Source organism: Schistocerca piceifrons, chromosome 9 (assembly GCF_021461385.2).
Source record: "Schistocerca piceifrons isolate TAMUIC-IGC-003096 chromosome 9, iqSchPice1.1, whole genome shotgun sequence".
Classification (NCBI taxonomy): domain Eukaryota; kingdom Metazoa; phylum Arthropoda; class Insecta; order Orthoptera; family Acrididae; genus Schistocerca; species Schistocerca piceifrons.
Genome location: NC_060146.1, coordinates 224,831,913 through 224,854,838, shown reverse-complemented (window position 1 = coordinate 224,854,838; position 22,926 = coordinate 224,831,913). Strand labels below are relative to the sequence as shown.

The 22,926-nt window shown below is 39.1% G+C and overlaps 1 protein-coding gene across 1 annotated transcript in view; it reads left to right on the top strand.

Annotated features, from left to right (window-relative positions):
• LOC124716938 (alpha-(1,6)-fucosyltransferase) overlaps positions 1-20,552 on the top strand; it is a 214,985-nt gene extending 194,433 nt beyond the window's left edge. The window contains exons 13-14 of the mRNA XM_047243520.1: positions 10,409-10,564; positions 16,689-20,552. Of these exons, the coding sequence (XP_047099476.1) occupies positions 10,409-10,564; positions 16,689-16,766 (234 nt within the window). The 3' untranslated portion in view covers positions 16,767-20,552. The remainder of the gene's footprint in view (positions 1-10,408; positions 10,565-16,688) is intronic.
• Positions 20,553-22,926: the final 2,374 nt, after the last annotated feature.

Below are 22,926 nucleotides of genomic sequence, written 5' to 3'. Positions count from 1 at the left end.
AGCTGCCAAGAATATCCTACAGAGAACAACAGCTGCTACATTGTTCATTAGATGTTGATCAGAAGAGAAGTAAAACAGTAGATAAATTTGAGAACGAAACATTGCTTAGGATATTATCACCAAAATCCTTCTGGCGTTTGTCCACATTATCTTGTAAAATATTTACAGCAGATTGCATAAACTTGATTACTGGATAACAGTTTTGACCTTAGTTTCGAAAATGAACCTACATCATAAACAGTTGCATATATAACACCAAACTCGGATCAGAATGAGGTTCAGTGTTGATCTAAATTTGCTAGAGGACTGCATCACAATTATCATGCTTCAACTGAAGATAAATGGTGTGTATTGCTGGAAAGTGTCTTGAACCAGTATCCTATAGCTTAAAATCCAAATGTTAATAGTAATATGCACACTGGAGTCAGTGATTGGTTTCTTTTGGTTTGTTTCAGGAGATGTTGTCTCTCTATAGTTGTAATTCTTGCACAATATTTTTATTATGCGAAACCCAGTTTAAATTTTTTATCGTTTAACTTCTATATTTGGTTTTGTCTTTTACAGAATGCATGGTGGGCTCATTGGAAATCATTGTTGGCTTCAGATAGTTGGCTATCTGTAAAGTAAACAAAAGAACAATCTAATTCTCTCTCCAATACAGATGCTGTTCACCCCAGTGGCCCAGATGGGAAGAAAGCAGCATGTAGCATATTCAGGCATCATGATTTCAAAATGACAGACACCATAGGGAATACATCATTCGGCAGTTGATAGATAACATCTACAAGGTGCTGGCCACTTGACTTCAAACATGAAGAGTTACCAACCTTGGCATCACATTGAATTGGGCTTTCAGCAGTTTGCTGAGAATGATGCAAAACACATATTACTTTTTAATTGGATAGATAAACAGTCTACTCACTAAGCAGCGGCAGAACACAGATAAAAGGCTGTTGCGATAGGCAAGCTTTCGGAGCCAGTGGCTCCTCCTTCAGGCGGAAGGGTTGAAGGGGAAGGAAGAAGGGTGAAGGAAAAGGACTAGAAAGGTCTAGGAAAAGGGGTAGATTTTGTGAAACTCACCCAGAAATGCAGGTCAGGGGAGACTTACCATATGGGGTGAGATGTAAACACTGATTGTTGGGGACTGTATTGGACGAGATTTGAAAACCTGGGAGCTTCAAGGTGGAAGACACGGTAATATGCACGACAAAGATTACTACTAAGAGTGAAAAGCTTAGTGCCTTGTACATAACAGCGGTGGGATGTGGCGGTGAAAAATAGATGGGAGAGACAATGAAAGATGTAAAAACACTAAACCGGAGTGCAGGAAAGAGTAGTTGCAGTGAAGGAAAGCTGAGACGGAAGAAATTGACATAAATTAAGGCCAGGTGGGTGGCGAGAACCAATGACATGTTGTAGTGCGAGTTCACACTGGTGGAGTTCTGAGAAACTGGTGTCTGGGGGAAGAATCCAGATGGAACGTGTGGTGAAACAGGCACCGAGGTCATGAATATCATGTCGTAGAGCATGCTGTGCAACAGGATATTGAGTTGCCAGTATATACCCTTTGCCTATGTCCATTCATCCTAATTGATAATTTGGTGGTATCATGCAGATATAGAAGGCTGAACAGTGTTTACAAAATAGCTGGTGTGTGACTTGTTGCTTCGCAGGTGGTGCTCCCTTTGATAGTATATGTTTTGCCAGTTACAGGGCTGTTACAGGTGGTGGTAGGAGGGTGCGTAGGGCAAGTCTTGCAGCGGGGACAGTCACAGGGCTAGTAGCCATAGGGTAGGGAGACGGATGCAGAAGTAGTAGAGTGTCTGACAAGAATATTGCGGAGATTTGGAGGACGATGGAAAGCTGTTCTACTATTCTAGGTGTGGTGGGCAAAATTTCAGACAGAATGGATCTCATTTCAAGGCCTTATTTTAGGAAGTCATGGCCCTGTTGAAGTAGCTGATTAACACATTCCAGACTAGGATAATACTGAGTCACCAATGGTGTGCTCCGAAGCTGTTTTGTGGAGGGATCAGCAGTACCAGGATTGGATGTGATGGCCTGGGAAATCTGCTGTTTAACTAGGCTGGTGGGGCAATTACGTGCAGTGAAGGCTGATGTGAAAATGGTGGCATATTGCTGTAAAGAGTCTGCTTTGAAACAAACATGTTTGCCTTAGCAACTATCAAAATGTAAGTACTGTTGTCTGCTGGTAGGTTTAATGTGGACAGATGTGTGTAGCTGGCCTTCGGTGAGGAAGAGATCAACATCGAGGAAAGTGGCATGGGATTCGGAATAGGACAATGTGAAATTTAACTGGGAGAAGTTATTCAGACATTTCAGGAATTTTAGCAGATTAGCCTCACCATGAGTCCATATGGTAAAAATGTCATCAATGTATCTAAACCATGGATTCCAGGAAAGCCCCTTCCAGGCAACCGATGAAAAAGCTGGCATAGGAAGGAGCCATCCTGGTTCCTATAGCCATACCCCAGATCTGTTTGTATGTCTACCCGTCAAAGCTGAAGTAATTGTTGGCAAGTATGAAGTTGATTAAGATGTGTAGGAAGGATGTCATAGGTTTGGAATCAATTGGGCACTGACTGAGGAAATGTTCAGCAGCAGGGAGACCATGTGGGATGTTGGTATAGAGGGAGGTGGCATCAATGGTGACAACAAGGTGTGTGGTGGGAGTGAGATGGGCACAGATTTCAGACAATCTAGGAAATGGTTGGTATCTTTGGTGTAGGAGGAGAGTTTTTGTACTATGGGCTGCAGGTGTTGATGAACTAAGGCAGATATATGTTCGATGGATGCTTTGAAACATCGACCTTCACTAATATACTCCTTTCGGTCAAGTACTACAGTGGTAGATCCTTTGTCTGCTGGGAGGATTTGATGGAGTCATCAGCTTTTAGGGAACCTAGAGCCTGGAGTTCTGCAGAGGACAGGTTAGGGTCATGTTGTATGGACCTGAGGAATTCTTGAAAGCCCTGTATGGGATGATTTTGAGGTAGTGGTGGTGAATCAAGTTGGGATTGTAGTCTGAACTGTTCAAGCCAGGATTTGCTGTTGGAAAGGTTTTGGGGTTGAGTTGCAAAGTGATATTTCCTATGGATATTACGTGTGAAGGAAAGGAGGTCCTTCACCAAAGCAGCATGATCAAATACAGGTTTAGGGCTGAAGCTGAGGCCCTTAGATGATACGGATAATTCAGGAGGGGAGACTGCTTTGGATGAGAGGTTAAGGACACTGTACTGTTGTGATTGGTTCTTGGTATTATGGGTTATTCTTGGTCTAGGAGGCAGTGGTGAAGGCTGTGGGATGTTAAGGATATTGGCCAAGCTGGTTTGTAGGAGAGGAGTGGTGATTGATGGTGTGGATATTCGAGTGGTTGCAGAGCGACATGAAGGGAAGCACTACTGTTGAGGTAGTTTATGAGAAGGAAACATGAGGGGCAGATAACATCAGGATTTTGTAGGGGGAGAGAAGTCTGGTAAAGTAGAAATTTGCTGATGAGTCATATAGGTCACAGATTAGCCGGGTAAGAGGAAGAGATTGCTGTATTTGAAACTATAAAAGAGCCTGGTATAGGGTAGGATTGCCGCCAGAACCAGGGACATTCAATGTTAGGCCTTTTGAAGTAACTCCGAGAGACAAGCAGGTTTCAAGAAACAGAATATGGGACCTTTGCTTTATCAAAACTAAGACATGTTTTCGAAAGGAATGGATGTAATATGAGATGGGATTCATCATGGGAAGAGAGGACAGTTAAAAATTGTGAGAGTGGCAAAAAAATAAATAAGCAGAGGGTGGAAAAGATAGGAAAATGGAAGAAAAGCAATGAAAAAAGATGGAAAAATTAGAAAAAAATCTGTACAGAAATCATTAATGAGAGGTAATGAATGGGCACTCTATGTTGATACAAAAAAATCGATTGGGAAAGCCTTGAAAAACAGACTAAATTTTAGAAACTGGGTAAACAAAAAGTGAAAGTCATAGGAGAAAATGTAAACTACCAAGCTTGGCAATGAAAGTGACAAAGGAGAACGCAATAAAAGTCGATCAGAGCGATTTGCCGAAAAACAAATGCACAAAAACGTGAAAGAATTATGTATAAACAAGAAAAGTGGATGGTGGAAAGGAAAAAATGTCAAATTTGCTCTTTTACAGTTTCAAATACAGCACTCTCTTGCTCCTACCTGGCTAATCTGTGACCTATATGCCTCATCAGCAAATTCCCATTCTACCAGACTTCTCTCCTTCTACAAAATCCTGCAGTTATCTGCCCCTCATCTTTCCTTGGATGGTATCATCCGCCAAGCCACATGCCAGACTTCACCTCAAAAAGCTATCCCACCTTCTCATAAACTAGCTTAACGGTGGTGTTTCCCTTCCTGTCCCTCTGCAGCTCCCTAAACAGCCACACCATCAACCACCACCACCTCTGTTACGTACAATTCACTTAGCTTCTCACTGTCTTGCATATTACTGTGTCTTCCACCTTTAAGCTCTCAGGTTTTCAAATATCGTCCAATACAGTCCCCAACAATCAGTGTTTCCTTCTCATCCCGTACGGTAAGTCTCCCCTGACCTGCGGTTATGGGTGACTTTCCCAAAATCTACCCCTTTGCCTAGACCTTTCCAGCCCTTTTCCTTCCCCTTCAACCCTTCCGCCTGAAGGAGGAGCCACTGGCTCCGAAAGCTTGTCGATCACAACAGCCTTTTATGGTTCTGCCGCTGCTCGGTGAGTAGATTTTTTACCTATCCAATTAAATAATTTTATCAATAATTGATTGTTTTTGTTGTTATAAAAAAAACATATTACAGATTATTGGTCATGGACGTAGGCAGATTTCTGTGTGAACAAAAGTTTACAGGTTTTAAAGTCATCGTAATCCAAGGCTAAATAAACTATTGTCACAGAGCAGCAGAAGTATACATCTGCATGAGGTCAGCCTTCATTAATCTGGAGGTTGTTTTGAATACCACATCATTTACTGGGCATGGCCCTTTTGGAGGTGGTATGTCCTTCCATTCTTCTGGCTTTTGAAACTGACTTACCCATCTAAATGTACAGGAACCTATAGTTTAATATGGCCTCCAAATCATGGTGTAGCTTGGCATTTTTTACATTAACAAATTGTACCAGAGGTGGAAGAAGAAAGGGTATGGCAGTGATCAGGGATCAAACTCTAGACCATTGGTTCCCAACCTCTGAATTACCCATGGAAAAGAACAGGTACTATTTGATAACACTAACAAAGTTGGACATAACACCCACAGGTTGTTCTGGAATTTTGTTATGTTCCTTGCTTCTCTTTTCATTCATACACAATAGGCTCTGGTCTTCACAACTGTAAATAATGGTAAATTAATGTGATACTCTTCAGACATTTTCCGATAGAAATGAGTACTAGCCACTGACCATTCGAGAGGGATGTGGGAAGGAAAAGAAAAAAGGTAGTTCTGTTTTATGAGACCTGTTTTTCGTGGGGTTCGAGACTGATTGCAGTTTCATTATTTGAAAATATTTGTTCCTTCATTGGAATTGGTCCCAGACATTTCCTTGTCAATCTATAAGAATTAGGAAAATAGTTGCTAATATAATTTACTATTGATAACTGTGAGAGGATTTATATCAAAAGAAATAAAAATAAGCCTAACATTAACCTGGAGTGATTTTAGTAAACTAAATTAGTTTTGAAAATGAAGTTTCAGTGTGTCTCACTCAGAAAATCTACAGTCCATTTTTATTAATAGCAGTGAGATGCAGACTTTAACGGGGGCTATACTCAATGGTGGGAAGTGCATGCTGGGGGTTAGTAGGGAGACAGGGAAGCAAAAGAAACTGATCAGGGGACAAACTGGAGGTGGGTAGCAAAAATAGACAGATGAGTGTGTGGAAGATGAACTGAGTAAATTCTGTCCTAGTTTCCACAAGGTAAAAGAAAACAGAGATGAAGTGTAACGTAAGGTGGATGGATTATTAATAAATACATTTCTGACTGTTAAAATTGCACTACCAGGAAGGACAGCAGGTAACTAAATTTTAGTTGTAAGTATACAGTATAGTATGAAGAATACATGATCATTCTAGGTAATTTGGAGGATACACAGGGTGCGAAATTGAGTACGTGGAGCTGCCATCTCTGGCACTGACAACAGCTCTAACCTGGCCACTCATCAGGTGGAGCTGAGCTCAGATGAAAGGTACAAGTATGCCATTCCCTCCTGCTTCAGCCCTGTGCTGGAGTGTCTGGCGGGCCAGTCTCTCGGCAACCTGCGACCGGGTGTTTTCAGCAGGTGAGAGATACAGAGGCCATGCCATGCCATGCCGTGCTGGGTGAGAGCCGAACACCTTCTGTATTGAAATAGAATGTGACACAACTGATGACATGCAGTCTCAATTTGTCCCCTCTTGACAGGAGGACTTCATAGAGATCTCAGATGTGTGCCCAGCTACGGGCCTTCACAGAAATGTGACCGCTGCCATCCAAATTATTGGCTGTGTGGACTGGAGGTGACAGTGGTGTGTGCTCATTGGCATTCTGTATTGTCACTCCTGGTGCCGAGTTTAAGTGGCAGTGACGGATGCAATGTAGTGAAATTTGTTATACACTGGCACGTCCATCACGACACAGTGCACGGAGCTGGGACTCATCCGAAAAGATGATGACTCATCCGAAAAGATGATGAGCTGTCACTCCCATGTCCAGTTTTGTCGTCGGACACACCATGTCTGCACAACTTTCTGCTGTCATGTCAAGAAAAAATGCAACAGTACTGTGGCCGTGCTGACAGTCCACAATGTTCAAGCCATTTCCCACTAAGACAGTGGGAATCCTTATCCCACTATAAATAGGCTCATTTCATGAATTGTAGCTGTTAGTGCTAGGCCACCGAGATCCTACTATGAGGCTTCGAGTATGGCCTTTTCGACCTGTCGATCTCTTAGTTGTGTGACAGCATCCATCGGGGTCCCACATCACATCACAGAACAGTGAGCTGCAGTCTATATAGTCCACAGTTCTGACAGTAATTGTTTCTCCTTCTATCACTATGCGTAATATAATGTTCATTTGTGAGAACGAGTTTAAAATGTGACTTGGTGTACGAGATACCAGCTGCGTATGGTATTTTACAGACTAGAAGACACTATGGACTATAAGACATACCTCAATTTTTAAGCAATTAAAAAGAAAATACACTTTTTTACCATTAATGTTAGTGGATTGCATAAATAGACTGAGAAAAACTCTTAGTTTACAAAACCAAACTGACCTTAAAAATTATCATCTAGTTTTCACCATTTAGCATTCAATCCTCTGTTTGCACATTTAATCTTCATCATTTTTTTCAGTTCCTCTTTACTACCTCACCAATCACGAATGGGTTTTTCTGTTGGTGGAGGGTCAAAATGCTGCTATGTTTCCATTTTGTTCTGCATGTGCTATTACTTTCATTTTATAGCCTGCATCCTAAGAATACCTTTTATTTAACACAAATCGTTTCTTACTGACCACAAAGTGTGTATCGAGTGCATTAAAACATATCCACATTAATTAAGAGTTGTGTACTAGAATTATTATCTGCACTCATTACTTACATTCCTAATAATCTTCTTAACCAAACCTTACAGATCAAAAAAATTATTTTGAACTGCAGCAGTGTTCTGATGACAACTTTTCCTTTGTTCACTTCTTTTAAAGTGTGATCTGTGCAAACTGAAATCCATTATTTTATAGTGTCTCTAGATTGTGAGCTGTTGACTGTAGACAAATTTTTTGCTTGAAATTGGTCCCACTTCACAGTAAAACAATCTGTGATTAATGTCTGTACAGGGGATTCTGTCTTTATAGCTGGATCTGAGTTCACTTGCATAATTGAAGATCAACTGGTTTATATAATCAGTCCTTAAATACTAATAAACACAGTACAAAGATAATGTGCTGATCATATTATCTTTACATTTTATGTGTAAAGGTTGATGCTGGCATTAAAAAGTTTATAGGAAAATATTAGTTAATATAGCCACATTAAACCATTATTTCATTGCCAAGTAAAATGTAGCCTTTTTCTCATATTTGACTTCCCATATGGTGGTAAGTGTAGAGATGGTGAGAGCAGCAGCAGAGTTGGGGATACAGTGGCTATATTGAGTAATGAAAATTGTGTGGAGACAGATGATGATCCCAGAAGACTGGAAGAAGGGAATAATTGTCCCGATCTTTAAGAAGGGGAATAGAAAAGAGTGCAAGAACTATCGGAGGATAACACTGATGAGTCATTGTGCAAAGATTTTGGAGACAGTTTTGGAAGCACGAATTTGGGCAATATTAGAAGGAAGAATGAGAGAAGAGCAACATGGCTTCAGAACAGGAAGGTCCAAATTTTTGCTGTAAGACCACTGCAGGAACAGCACTATGAATATGGAGTAGATCTACTAATGACCTTCCTGGACATTGAAAAAGCGTATGTAGGAGCAAAGTGTGGAAAGCCCTCGAGAACAGAGGAGTAGCAAAACAGATTATTTTTAGGATAAGGAAAATGTACCATGGAAGTGTGAGCTGTGTGAAAGTGAGAGAAGAGAGATCAGCTTGGATTGAACAGAAGAATGGCTTGAGGCAGGGAAGTGAACTTTCACCATTGCTCTTCACTGTAGTGATGGATGATACAATGAGTACAGTAGCACAAGTAATTGGTGAAAGGAAGACGAAAGCTATGGTATTTGCAGATAAACTGGTGATTTGGGGTAACAAGGAGGAGGAAGTACAAGAGCCGCTGGACGTATGGGAACGAACAGTACAAGAATATGAGATGAAATTTAGTATAAGTAAGAGTGAGATGATTATCACAACAAGAAAGGAGAGGAACAACTGGAACAACAATTGGTGGGGAATGATTGAGGAGAGTGGAGAGTTTCAAGTACCTCAGAAGCCTGATACAGGAAGATGTAAAAACGACAGAGAAAGAAATGAGTGGGGGAGAAAAGCAGAAGCATTTTGGAAGAGTGTCAGAAGCCTGATATGGAGCAAGGATATACCCCAAATCAGTAAAAAGGTTATATACCGGTTATACTATGTCCCGATCCTGACATATGCAACAGGAACCTGGATTATGAAAGGAAGAGAGAAAAGCAAAGTACAAGCTAGTGAGATGAAATTCTTGAGAAATGGTATTGGAGTGACAAAGATAGACAGGTTAAGAATGAGAGGATCAGAGAGTTAATGAAGATGGAACCATTACAGGAGGAGGTAGAGAAGTCAAGGCTGAGATGGTGTGGACACATTAAGAGAATGGAGGAGAAGAGGATACACGAGATGAGAAACTGGAAGGAAAAAGACCGAGAGACAGATCGCTGAAAGGAGTAGAGGAATGCGTCCAGAAGAAAGGAGAGGACTGGACCAGGGTGAAGACAGAGAGGCCCGACCGGAGGCTGGAAACTGTCCAAGATGATGAATGATGGATTATGACATACACAAATCACCATGTATTAGATACAGTGATCAGTTTAATGAGGTAATCCCATACAGTCTATAATGGTACTATGAAATGCATGCCTCACAGATACACACACAAGTTAGTGTATTTAGTGTGTGTAGAATCAGATAAATCACAACATTAGGAATAAAATTAATGTCTTGTGCCAGAACTGTTTTATGTGTAAATGTGACTGAAATATAATGTAAATTTAGGCTATGAAAGCACAAGTCATACTCTTGAATTAACAGGAACTTGTATGTTCCTCCATACTATCCTCTCACTGGATGAGATTTTCGCCCTCCCGACATGCAGGTGGCACAGGTAGCAAGCTCACAAACTTCATTGATTGGATTCTGTATTGCCAGGTCTGGAAAAGGTCTGTGATGGTTGACAAAACATCTATAATGATGTTAAATTTTTTTATGACCACCAGTAAACGTCTAAGAACAGAACTCCCTTGTGCATAGACAGCTTTAGACGACGTCTGATTATGATTGAGTTAATGTGTTCAGTATTTGACTTTAAGGTCTAAGTGAGAAAAAGTCTGAAATTATGTTTAAAGTTTGTTGGAAGTTGCTAAGTGACCTCAGTAAAGTCCATGTATTTCTGCACCGTCAGTTATGGTGCCTCAAGACAGACACACAATCTCCAACTGTAATAGTTGTATTAATGTGTTAAACTTTTAACATAAGATTATACCTCCAAATGAGTAGATTATGGCACCACTCTAAATTTGGTCAACAGTTATACGACACATTAAAAATCAGACATTTGTAACTTGTGGAAGCTGTTAGGTGAGCAAAATATGCAATTGGTAGTGAGTTCTTTCTCCCTCTCTCATGCACATGCATACGTTCACTTCTGTATCTGTCAATTTTTGGATATGAAACACATATTATGATACTCTGACTTGTGTCAACAGGTTGCTGTCATCCCACATAAGCCTCGAGCCGGCAGCCGAGGTGAGCTGGAACTGAGGCCGGGGGATGCAGTCAGTGTTGCGGGTAACCACTGGGATGGCTGGAGCAAAGGCCGGTCCATTCGGACTGGGCAGATTGGCCTTTACCCATCGTTCAAGGTACGTCTTGCAGCACAGACTCCTCAGTTTCTGTAAGTCGGTGTGATCTGAAAAGTCAAAAATGATTTACTGGAGATACACAGAGTAAGGTGGTTGGGCTACAGGAAGAACTATATTTCACAATATTTTTTAAAATAAATGATTTACAGTAGTTCAGCTGATTGCCGTGACCATACTGTTGTCTTTTCTTCTCATTATACCTACTTTACTACAGGTGCTAAATGGGTGCCCTCCAATTTCCTCTTCGTTAATTTGCTGCTAACTTCATCCATTTTTCATGTCATCTGAAATTCTGGGCTTTAGTCTTCCTCTCTCTCACACGTCTGTGTGATATTTCGTTTGGTGTCTTCTCGGCAGAACTCCTTGTTCTCGCTCCTATCATTTTCTTTGCTTCCTAGGTCTTAGAATTACTTCCTCTTTCATCATTATGTTAATTGTTTCACCTCAAGTATTTGTTTCCATAAGTACATTTAATATCTGTCAAAATATTTTTCCTCTTTCTTTTTGCCTGGCCACCATTTGCTGTTGTATAATACTCTGCCTCAGTCAACTTCACTGTGTCAGTCTCGTACTTACAGATCAGTGTGAGAAAAAACAGAACAGGAAAAGAAAAGTTCTGTTGCCTAGAAAGCAGTCATGTGAGGGGTGTAGTCCAGCAGCTACAGGAAAAATTAGGTGCAGTGTACAAAGTCACAAGTTTTGTGAAAAAAAGTGTTAACTCCAGGCCAGTAAAAGATTACTTAGGATAAATGTGGAAGGAAATCAGTAAAAATAAGATACAGCTGGTGGAACTGGAAATAGCCTGGCTAAAAATGAAAAATAATGGGATATGAGAGGTTATCTGAACAACATAGGAGCAGCTACTGAGCACACAAGTGTGGGTTTCGTGGAGCCATGACCAGTCCTTGGTTAACTATACTGTAAAGTGAGTAAACATGGCGAATTAGTGTGGGGGGGGGGGGGGGTGCTTGAAATGCATGCAAAATCCTATATTGGTGCTGTTCCAGTAGTTGCTATAAGATGATGTGGATATACTTCTAATGACCTATACTTAAACAGAAGGATAAGGACAAATCAACGAATTAGTTAGTGGAAAGCATAACAGGAAGTGTCCACTAACATACAAAGGCAGATCCGTGTTATTGGGATCAGGTGAGACATTACTCTAGGTTGAATTCGGTATTCAGCCAGACAGTATTAAAGGAAATTAAATTGATGGACTCCCTGTTCATCTAATAAGACTAGAGATAAAGGTGAAATCAGCTTGCTTCATCATAATACTGACATGGTAAAAATAAAGTAAATGTACTGTTGATTTTTTGGAAGACGTTAGTGTTTGGAAAGAAATTGATGTCACTTGTCTGCCTGAACACCATATAACCACAGGGGTAGCAAATTTTAATGCAAGTTGTTTTCTGCATGTTCATGTAGATTCAATATGCATGAATGAGGAGTTCTCACATTCATAGAAAAGGAATGTAAATTCAAAAAAATTTTGAACTAATAAATTCTCTGTGAGTCACAATGTAGAACAGTGGTTTTCAACCTTTGGATTTCATTATTCCTGAGTGCAATCAGATATTATCAAGCACTACAGGGGGGCAGGGCTACCAGGTGTAGTGTCGGGAGGTCATGTAGGAAGAAGAGAAGAGGAGGGGAAATAGGGAGCAGACAGGAGAGGAGAATAAAAGGCTGGTGGGTGCACCAGCAGAGCAGCACACAATGAGGTGAGAGAGGAGGCAGATCATGAGGAAGTGACATGACATAGGGGTGGAGGATGTGGGGGCAGTAGGTTATCATAGTTTGAGGCCGGGATGATTTCGGGAGTGGAGAATGTGTTGTTAGGATAGCTGCCATCTGTGTGGTTCAGAAAAGCCGGCAATGGAGGGGAGGATGCAGATAGCCCAGGTTGTGAAACAGGCATTGAAAGCAAACATTTTATGTTCAGTTGCGTGTTGTGCCACAGAATGGTCCACCCACTTTGCTCTTGGTCACAATTTGGCAGTGACTGTTTGTCCTGGTGGACATCCATACCAATATAAAAAGTTCAAGATGACGACAGTTCAAACCCACGTCCAGCCATCCAGATTTAGGTTTTTCATGATTTCCCTAAATCACCCAGGCAAGGATGGTTCCTTTGAAAGGGCATGGCTGATTTCTATCCTTGACGCAATCCGAGCTTAAGCTCGTCTCGAATGACCTAGATGTCAAACGGACATTTTAATCTTCCTTCCTTCCTTCCTTCCTTCCTTCAGTATAAAAAACTGTGCAGTGATTGCTGCAGAGCTGGAATATGACGTGGCTGCTTTCACAGGTGGCAAAGTTCCTGATGCGATAGGATAAGCCTGTGACAGGACTTGAGTAGGAAGTGCTGGGTGGGTGGAGTGGACAGTTGTTGCACATGGGTCTTCCACACATATATGATACCTGTGGCAAGGGGGAGTAGAGTGGCATAGGGATGGACTAGAATGTTGTGATGGTTGGGTGGGCAAGGGGACACCACTTTAGGAGGGGTGGGAAAGATCTGGGGTAGGATGTCGTTCATTTCAGCTGTTCCAGTCCAGAGTGGTATCAGGTGATGAAGGCAGATGTGATGATTGTGTCAGGATTTGTTTTGAGGCTGTATAGCAGTGTCATTTCTTCTGCTGAGAAGTTGGTGTTCGAAGGGCCAGTGGAAGGTTAGTAAGGCTAAGTTGGAGATACGGAATTCCTGAAAGATGACCAGGGGTTGATAAGGTGGAACCAGGAAAGGTGAAGGTCATTGTGAAAGGAGGGTTTGGGATCCAGAGAAAGGAATTTTTATGGTCAGGCCATTGGGGAGGGGAGGAGAGATTCCATGTCTTAGGGAGTATATAAGGAATAGGATGTGGGGCTGAGTTTCAGCCAGGAAAAGGGATACTTTTCTGAACTGGTGCAGTAAAGATAGAGTAGGGTCCATTGTGGCAGGGATGGCATTGGGGAAATGCGAAATGACATAAGAAACAGGCAAATGGAGACATTAGGTGGTTATGAGGGGAACTGGATAACAGGAAAAGACATGTAAAAATGTATGCAAATATGTGCTAAAAAGTGAGGGGGGGGGGGGGGAAGACGGAATGCCTGAGGTACAAGAAAAACTGCATGTTGGGATAAGGGAGGAGGGGGAGGGAGTATTGATTAGGTTCACAAGTTTCTGTGGGAAAGGTAGGTATAGAAAATAACAATACGAGGGAGGAAATGTGATTAATAGGAACAATTATAATTATTGGGCAGGGAAAATGCGAGGCACAAGAGGCTGCAATAACGATCCAAGTGGTTATGCAGCCATGTGTTGTGTGCAGACAAAACTATGGATACACAGCCGCTGCTTCTGAAATCATCCCAGCCTCAACCGATGGTAACCTACACCCTCCACCGACCTGCTTCTGCCTTGTCACTACCTCACAATGTGCCTCTCCTGACCATCATTGTGTGCTGCTCTGCCCACTGGTCTTTACCCTTCTCTGCTTATCACTCATCGCGACAGTTTTTCAAATGGTTAAAACTTGTCTTAATAAGGTCCACTGCACCGGTGGGCCACATCTGAAGTATCAGTCTTGTTCCAATATGGAGTTATTTAAGGGTGACTGTTTGTGCACATAAAATCTGAATGAGGCTTGCTCATTTTCCATATAAAATCCGAATGGTGCACATACAAATGGTGCCATTAATTGAGCATCAATTTAAGCTGAATTAAAATCTTTGCAAAAAGTATTAATCTGTTTACATAATTTTCATGGACTCCAGCTCTGGTTTTTCATTCAAACTTTTCTTAACCTGCTGTAGCATAGCTATAGTAAAACAAATGTTTCAATAGCTATACAAATGGCTGCAGGTCTGGGCTAGACCAAAAACTCTTTACCCCACGTTTCTAATTCAAATAGGAACTGAGCACCAAAACCCCAATTCTGCGCATGGCCTTTTAAGTCATACTTGTTACAGTGGTTCTACTCTGTAATAATAATAATAATAATGATGATGATGTGTACTAGCTATTACATTGTTACTGTTGAGCTGTGCAGTCAGTTTATTCCTTTATTGCAAAGTGAATAATGAAGCAATTTCTGGTGTATCGTGGGAATACCTACAACTGGGAAAAGTCATTTTCGTGAGATATTTAGGCACAAGTGATCCACATGTCTCAGTTGTACTGCCATAGGTACATGGAATAAAATACAGACCATATGTGCAACAGGAAGACTATGCATAGAAGAAGTTGTAGTATATTCACTTCACAAGCTGTAACTCCACAACATTGTTTAGTGCTAGTATTTGAAAAACATTATGAACTTACACAGTCAATATTACAGTCTTATCCGGATGGGGTGGCCGACCGGTTCTAGGTGCTACAGTCTGGAACCGCGCTACTGCAGGTTCGAATCCTGCCTTGGGCATGGATGCGTGTGATGTTCTTAGGTTAAGTAGTTCTAAGTTCTAGGGGCTGATAACTTCTGAGGTCAAGTTGCATAGTGCTCAGAGCCATTTGAACCATTACAGTCTTAGGTAATAGTGATCATTACTATTAGCTTTTAAAAGTAATTTAGTTTTGTGACTGAAACACATTTGAGCTCTGTTGTTTTTACTGCTCAGTGGGTAATTACCTCCACGTTGGGAACTACTCATAGGGAAGCATGTGCTTATGAATTAGTATTGGCAAATGTACTATTACAGTATAAAAGTTTCCACTGGATTATTGGTAAAAATTCTAATGGTTTATTGTGCTGTCTGTCAGGCTTAATCCCTTCTTTATTAATTTGTGACAATTTTAATACAAAATTATTGAAGGAATCTCACAGGAAAAGTGATCTAGAGATGCTTTTAGCCACTTGTAAGTACCCTTGTAGATAATGTATTCGAGTAACAAGGGCAAGTTAATTAGCAGAGTGTCAGAGAACGATGCATAGTTACTCATATTATGTAACTAACCTAAAAAATCCACTACAATTCAAAAGGAACAATGATGTACATAATTACAATACCAGAATGGAAAGTTATGTTCATAGGGTGTATTTAGTTCAAAAAGGGGTGTACAATGTTGCAACTAAAATTGTGATTACTTACGCAGTGATACAAATGTCTGACAGGCAGCAGGATAAAATTTGAAAACAAACTGAAAAAGTTTCTTCTTAGCAACTCTACCTATTCTGCTGAAGATTTTCTATTATTGTAATGTATAAATGGTGGTGGGTAGAGCATGTACCTATAGTCACAAATTAACTTGTGATGTGAATGTCTCATTCCACATCATTACATTTTATTGTGTAAAATGATCTTTGGAACATGAAACAAACAAACTTGTATAGTTAAGAAGCACTCATAGAAAATTATTAATGACAAAACAAGATTTTAAGAAAGCTTAAAAATTTTGATTGGGGTGAAGTTTATAATGCTAGCTCTCAATTCAACATTTTTTTTTATTGATTTTGTACCTGTTGCATTGCAGAAACACTTGGACCAAAGGAACTTAACAATGAAAAACATTAGATGCACAAAATAGGCAGTACAGACAACGATCCAAAAATATTTTCACGTTTTAAACAGGATTGTAACATATTAAGAAAAATGGTAAAAACCCAGGAGGATGCTCATTTTATCTGTAACTGACTGTTCACACAGTAAATAGTCAGTGTGGAATATTGTTTAAAAAAAAAAAAAAAGCCGGGAAAAGCTATAGAAAATGACATTTCGGTTACAGAGAATGGAAGCTCAGTAAAAGAAAGTTTATGCGTAGTACATAGTTTTAGAAATAAGGAAAACAGTGGTGCAATTAGTGCAGTAGAGAAACCGAAAAGGACACTAAAGAAGTGACATGGAGAATATTTCACAAAATAAAAATTAATCTCCTATTCCCATCTGAAGTGAGGAAGATAATCATGACTTTAAGAATCCAACATGTATAGTAATGTGATACTTAGCCAATAAATTTAGATTTGCATAGGATCACGCAGATAGTAATTTTTCGTTGCCATGAACTCTTAAGAAAAACACATTATTTCGTACTCACATGTATCAATTTTTGTGCTTACTATTGCTCCATATTAACAGCCCTCTTTCACCTCTAAGCATATTGTTTCACCAGTTTTAATTAAAACTTGTGTGTTTGTAGGTCAAAGAGAAGTTAGATGTAGTGGACTTCCCAACATACCCAGAAGTACCTCTAAGGAGACAAAGGTTATTGTCTTGAAGATGAGCAGCAAAGAAAGGAGGGTCACTTCAAGACAAATTGTTTAATTCTTCCTCTGAAGTGTCAGCGCGTTACTGTGAATGGACAATGTTCTGTCACTCTGAGGTGTGGGTTTAAAATGGATTACGCTTATTGTACAGTGTGTTTATGTCTCTCTGTTGTGTGCTCTTGTTCAGAATTCAAGAGTAATAAATGTACAGTGTACAGGAATTGTGCATCTTTATGTTGTACAGTTATCTGTGTGATGACAAATTTGTCTTTAAAAAATTCTTTTGAGCAACAGATAAGGGTGTTATCCAATGTAAGTTGTGTATAACTGTAAGTACAATGGAAATAGCAATAAGCCAACAATTTATTAATTTATTTGTGCTGGTAGGCTGCACAGCAGGACAGTATTCAAGTAACCATTGCAAAAAGGGTAGCGACATGTGTTGTAATGTAATGTGTCAGAGAGAGGAAATTCACACCAAGTCATTGTAAATTATTCTTTTTGTATTGATAATGCTGTAGGAGAAAGACAATTGTGAAGTGACTTGTTGGCAGTGCTTAGTACAGTTTTAAGATACGGGCTTGTACATGTACTAAGGTGTTCCTGGGGTACTGGTGCTTTATCTAGGACTTTAAATGTACACTTTCTTTATCAGTGTTTTATGACACAGTATAAGGAATGTAAGTTAATGTGAGATGTATGATTATCTCCATTAGTTTCAACAGTACAAAGTATAGTGGTGCAGAAGTTGCTCCATATCTTGTTTCCATGACAAACCCACTATGAAATGGAACAGGTAGATGTGAAATCTTGGCATTGGTATTTCTGAAATAAGCAATGACTACTTGAAATGGGTATGTTGGACAAACTTTACAAATCTACACAAATTAATCTTTTAGTTTATATACTGAGGTATTCATGTGCAATATTTTATATCGTACATTCTGTGTAGATAAGGCACTGTGTGGCAGGGGGGGATAAATGATTCTGTAAAAATCAAAGAGTTACACAAATCCAGATAAGTACTAAAGGTCATATTTGTTGAAATGTTGTTTGTTCAGGGGTGGAGTGAGGTGGGGGCAGAGAGAGGTATGGATTTGAAATGAATCTTGTGTGTGTAAAGTGTTAGTTGGTAATTTTATTAGCGAGGAATTAAAATATTTTATTTTTGTAATCAGCAATGGTATTAAGTGTAATCAGCTTTACTTTACTGTTTATTCAATAGTATATGTATATGTAAAGTGCCCCTGTTATATATAAAATGTATATTTATGTACAGCAGATGTATTGTATTATATGACACTTGTTATGATGAACAAAATGAATATTCTGGGGAGATTTAAGTCACAGGATACCAGATTTCTAAATTATTTAGTGATGCTAGTATTGTGTAAGTTCAGATCACAGTGCTTATAACTATGCTGCACTTTTTAAATAAGAACTGTTTGAAACAAATCACTTTACATTGAAAACCCAGTGGAAAGTTACTTACAGAGCTTTTAAGATTTTGAGAGTCTACAAAACCATGCAATTTCTTCTTTGAGAAACTTCTTACATTAAAATTAACATTTTTGTAATGCATTTTCTGACATTTCAGTAAAAATGTATAGAAAGACACGACACAAAAAAAAAAATTCAAAGCAGATCAGCTACAATATTCTACACAGTAGAAGCAGCCCATGTAATGTCTCTTTAAAGTATTTAAGAGAGTACTTCTGTACATAATGATCGTTTCAACACAATTATTACTGTTTGTACAACACTTGCCTCTGCTTTTGAGGAGTGATTTTGCCTACGCTTTTTCACCAGTTTTGATTATGTTCCATGGTACATGCTGTAAGCCTTGTAGTAATTAAAACTGAATACTTTCATTGTTGCATAATGCCTTTTGTATTCCAGTGAAACTAGTTGGCCTGCATGACATTTGCAGCTGTCTATGTTCCATGATGTTTCTCAGATTCATTCAAATAAAATGTAATGATACTAGTTTCAACACAATTTCGTATGTTAAATCACTGGAGAGATCACATAAATTCAGGGCCATCAGGTAGTACGATGGCTAGACTTTAAATGTGACAGGAACAAGAACATGTGCTTGTACTATGATGTTTCCCTGAGTTATAAATGTTTGCACTAAGAACAGTACTATTGTGCATAAATGACTTTGATTTGTAACACTCAAACATCTAATGAAATTTCTATATTCCATCATCTTTTGGGCATGCATCCAAGATATTGATTCTTTGTTTCTACATTTGGCTATATTCTCAGGTTGGCACACTTGCAAGATTTTTAAATCGCTGTACACAATACTGTGGAGTAAACACTTATGTGTCATATATGTACAGATGTTATAGTATAGCTGAAACTGCAAGAAACACATCTAAGGAACTTGTCAAAATTATCTTGTTGGCACCATAGTGTAGGAAGAATTGGAAATGTCAGCTGTTAAGATATTTTATTACATAGAATAAGTACTATCAATTATCTTATTTTGTCTGTACTTTTGCTAGGTAATCAGACTCATATAGTATTGTGCAAGCATCTCTGTCTGGTTATCATATTATATATTTGATACTTGTGGTATTGAAGCTTAGAATTTCAAAATTGCTAGCAAATGACAAAAAAAAGCAATATATGAAGCTGGTTGAAGACTAAACAGTAAGAGAATAAACTGTCTTCATTCTCTATAATAAAATTCGTGTGTTTGAATACAACAGAGCTGCTTATTGATGATTGGGCTGTACTGGACCACACAGCATAAATTTTTGACGTCTCTCCTGTATGCAAACCAAATGGATTGCAAATGTACGTCATGAGATGAATGAAACACAATTCCCATTTCAGAATTTTCTGTCTGCACATATTACTTTCATTCTCTTTGAGGTTCTCAGTTGCATGGGCACCTCTCGCAATTTATTTGGGTAAAAATGGTTACATGATCTTTAGGTGAGGCACTGCTTCTTTGTACTATGTGTTACAGAGCATGCTATATAGTTTTGAATAAAGGGCATGGTTAACAAATAAAGAGGGATGTAAACCAGAAGATATGCAGACAACAGAGCCAGCTTTGGTCCTGATCATGAATTAAAAGTGAACAAAAAAATTGTTTATGAACTGCCGAAAGTCTCTAAACCTGATGTGTAACAAACTTGATCTGCATTGTAACCATCTAGATTTCCATTACATTGTTTTTAATCTTGCATGCCTGCAGAAAAAAAGGGATTGCTTATGTCACTCTGCAATAATTCTTAGCTAAGTGTACAATTTTATTAACCAGTTTCAATTGTTCAACAAACTGACACTCATACTTAGCTCAAAGACTCATATACGCAACTACTTACGGACAGTATTAGCACTAACAATGCACTAGCGTGAGCTAGAATTTAGAGTGGCCTAATAACAGAAAAGGAGTGTTGATAGTTTTCTATTTGTTATGCAACTATATCATTGTGCATTATGTGAGGTATTCAACTGTATCTGAAGGTTGCACATACAACTGTGTGCTTTTTGTTGTTCAGGAGATTGTATTATGTGGATGGTGGTTTAAATGGTGCAAATAGTGTATATACAAAGCTGTCATTATTACTGCCAAAGAGAGAGCTGAAGAAACAGGTTGCATTGTGACTTCTGTAGTTTTGTGAAGAGACCTTGTGGCTGTATTTCAGTGTAGTTCAGAATCTTTCTCTGTTCCTTTATTTAAATGGATTTTCATTGAAAAAAATGTTATTTGGTTTTGTGAAGTTTTGTAAAATTGTGGGAGAAAGATGGAAAAAAAATACATATTCTGAAGTATATTTGCAGCAGTGTTCTTTTTAATGAGGTGTATTACCCAAACTGTCCATAATTATTTGGACATTCTGAAGACCAGCAGTTTTTATAACGTGTGACAAACACACTCAATTTTCCTTTCACTCCCTGCACTTTATCTTGCTACCTTCACATTTACATTACAAAGAAACCAGACTGCAGTTCAAAGATTTAAAGGATGTGAAAGGGAAACAGTAGTTGAAAGGGAGTGAGACAGTGTTGTAGCCTATCCCCTAGTTAATCCAATTCAGTAAACAAGCATTAAAGGAATCAATTGACTTTTAGAAATGGAATTAAACCTTAGGGAGAATAAATAAAAATGTGAGATTTAACAGTGACATTGTAATTCTATTAGAGCCAGTGGAACAGAATGAATAGTGTATTTAAAGACACCAATAAAGGTAAAACAAAGGTAATTGAGTGTACTTTGAGTCTGATGACACTAAGGGAATGGGATGCAAAGTAGTGGAAGAGTTTTGCAGTAAAAGAATTAAACTTTTTAATTATTGCGTGAATGAAAAGTTTACCACAAGCATTTAAATGTGCTACATAACTTAATTTATTGTTAGCTAAACTTTTTGTGGTTGCCTGCAAGTTATTGATAATGTGCGTTTGTTAATAATAATGGACCCATTTCGGGACCAACCCTTGTGGTTTTATGTATTTATGAAGATTGTTCTTATACCTGGTACTCAATCTGGGGATTGAGCTGGAGATTTTTACCGAATGAGGCATTGCAATGGTCAGCACATTGGACTCGCATTCGAGAAGATGACAATTAAAGTCCCCACCCAGCCATAGATTTCCCTAAATTGCTTAATAAAAAATGCCAGTATGGTTCCTTTGGAAAGGGTAGGGCCTATTTCCTTCCCCATACTTACCTGATTTGAGCTTGTGCTAAATCTCTAATGACCTCATCAATGAGGTGTTAAATACTAATCTTTTTTTTCCTTTCTTCCCAATGATTTGAAAGTGTGATACATTACGAAAGACGACTTTGATAGACAAGTAACTAGAATGAGCAATAATTTCAACAGTCTTTACAAGATATTGTTTCAGACGTGTGACAAACACACTCAATTTTCCTTTCACTCCCTGCACTTTATCTTGCTACCTTCACATTTACATTACAAAGAAACCAGACTGCAGTTCAAAGATTTAACGGATGTGAAAGGGAAACAGTAGTTGAAAGGGAGTGAGACATAGTGATTTACTCCAAACTATGATACTGTACAGGTCGCACACTTTAACTTGACCCCTGACCGGAAGATGCTGGGTGGGAAAGCTTACGGTTGTACTGCAGTGGTTGTTGGGACAAGCCCCCCTCCCTCCCTCTCTCTCTCCCCCCCCCCCCTCCCCCTCCCCCTCTCCCTCTCTCCCTCTCTCTCCCAGGGGAGCCGGTTTATACCTTATAAAAGGAACAGACATGTAAAAAAATACTGTTATTAAATACCACAAACATGTTATTTTCACAATGGCTACATATTTCTACAGTGCATGGTATTGTTAATGTACATAAGGATGGCAATGAGCGCAAACATTCCTTAGTGGCACGAAGTCCGTCAACATTCACTGATTAGAGAAGGACCAAGTCAAAGCGTATGATCTGTATGGCATTGTGGAAACATTTTTCAGAATAGCAAATTTCTCTTACTAGGCAACCTGATATACATATCAGCCTAATGACACTTCTGTCCACAATGCAAAAAAACTCTGCTTTTGGGCTTGTAGGAAATAGGGTGGATTTACTTTACTGGCACATCCAGAGGCCCAAGATAAACACCAGATATTTTTGGAATGAAAGCATGTTAGTATTCAACCAACCTATTCATTGCCAATTACATACACCATACTTAATGAAGACTGGAAACAAATTAGTGAACAGAATAAATGCCTAGAGTATTGGACTTGCTTTCTGGGTGGATTTAGGATTGCATAGCATATATAACCCAACATGTCATTCTTAGTGGGGAATCATCAGATGTACCTTGAGACAGGGTTATATGCTCATTACTCTCCACATTATTCATAAATTATATACTTTATACCATCAGAAGCTCCACAGAAGTATTTATGGACAATACCATTTTATACATTAAAGTCGCAAAGCAAGGTAAGTGTAGTAAAATGCAGGAACGCCTAGAGAGCAGTACTGCAAGATACATGGACTAGCAGTTTACTCCAAACACAAATAAATGTAATTTATTCCATATAAATAGGCAAAGTGTCCCACTACTTTAGCTGGAAAATGTAGCAGCCATAAAATGATAGTAACTGTTTGTAGTAACCTAAAGTGGAGTGACAACCAGCTGTAGGAAAAGCAAATACCAGACTGACATTAATTGACAGAATCCCAAGAAG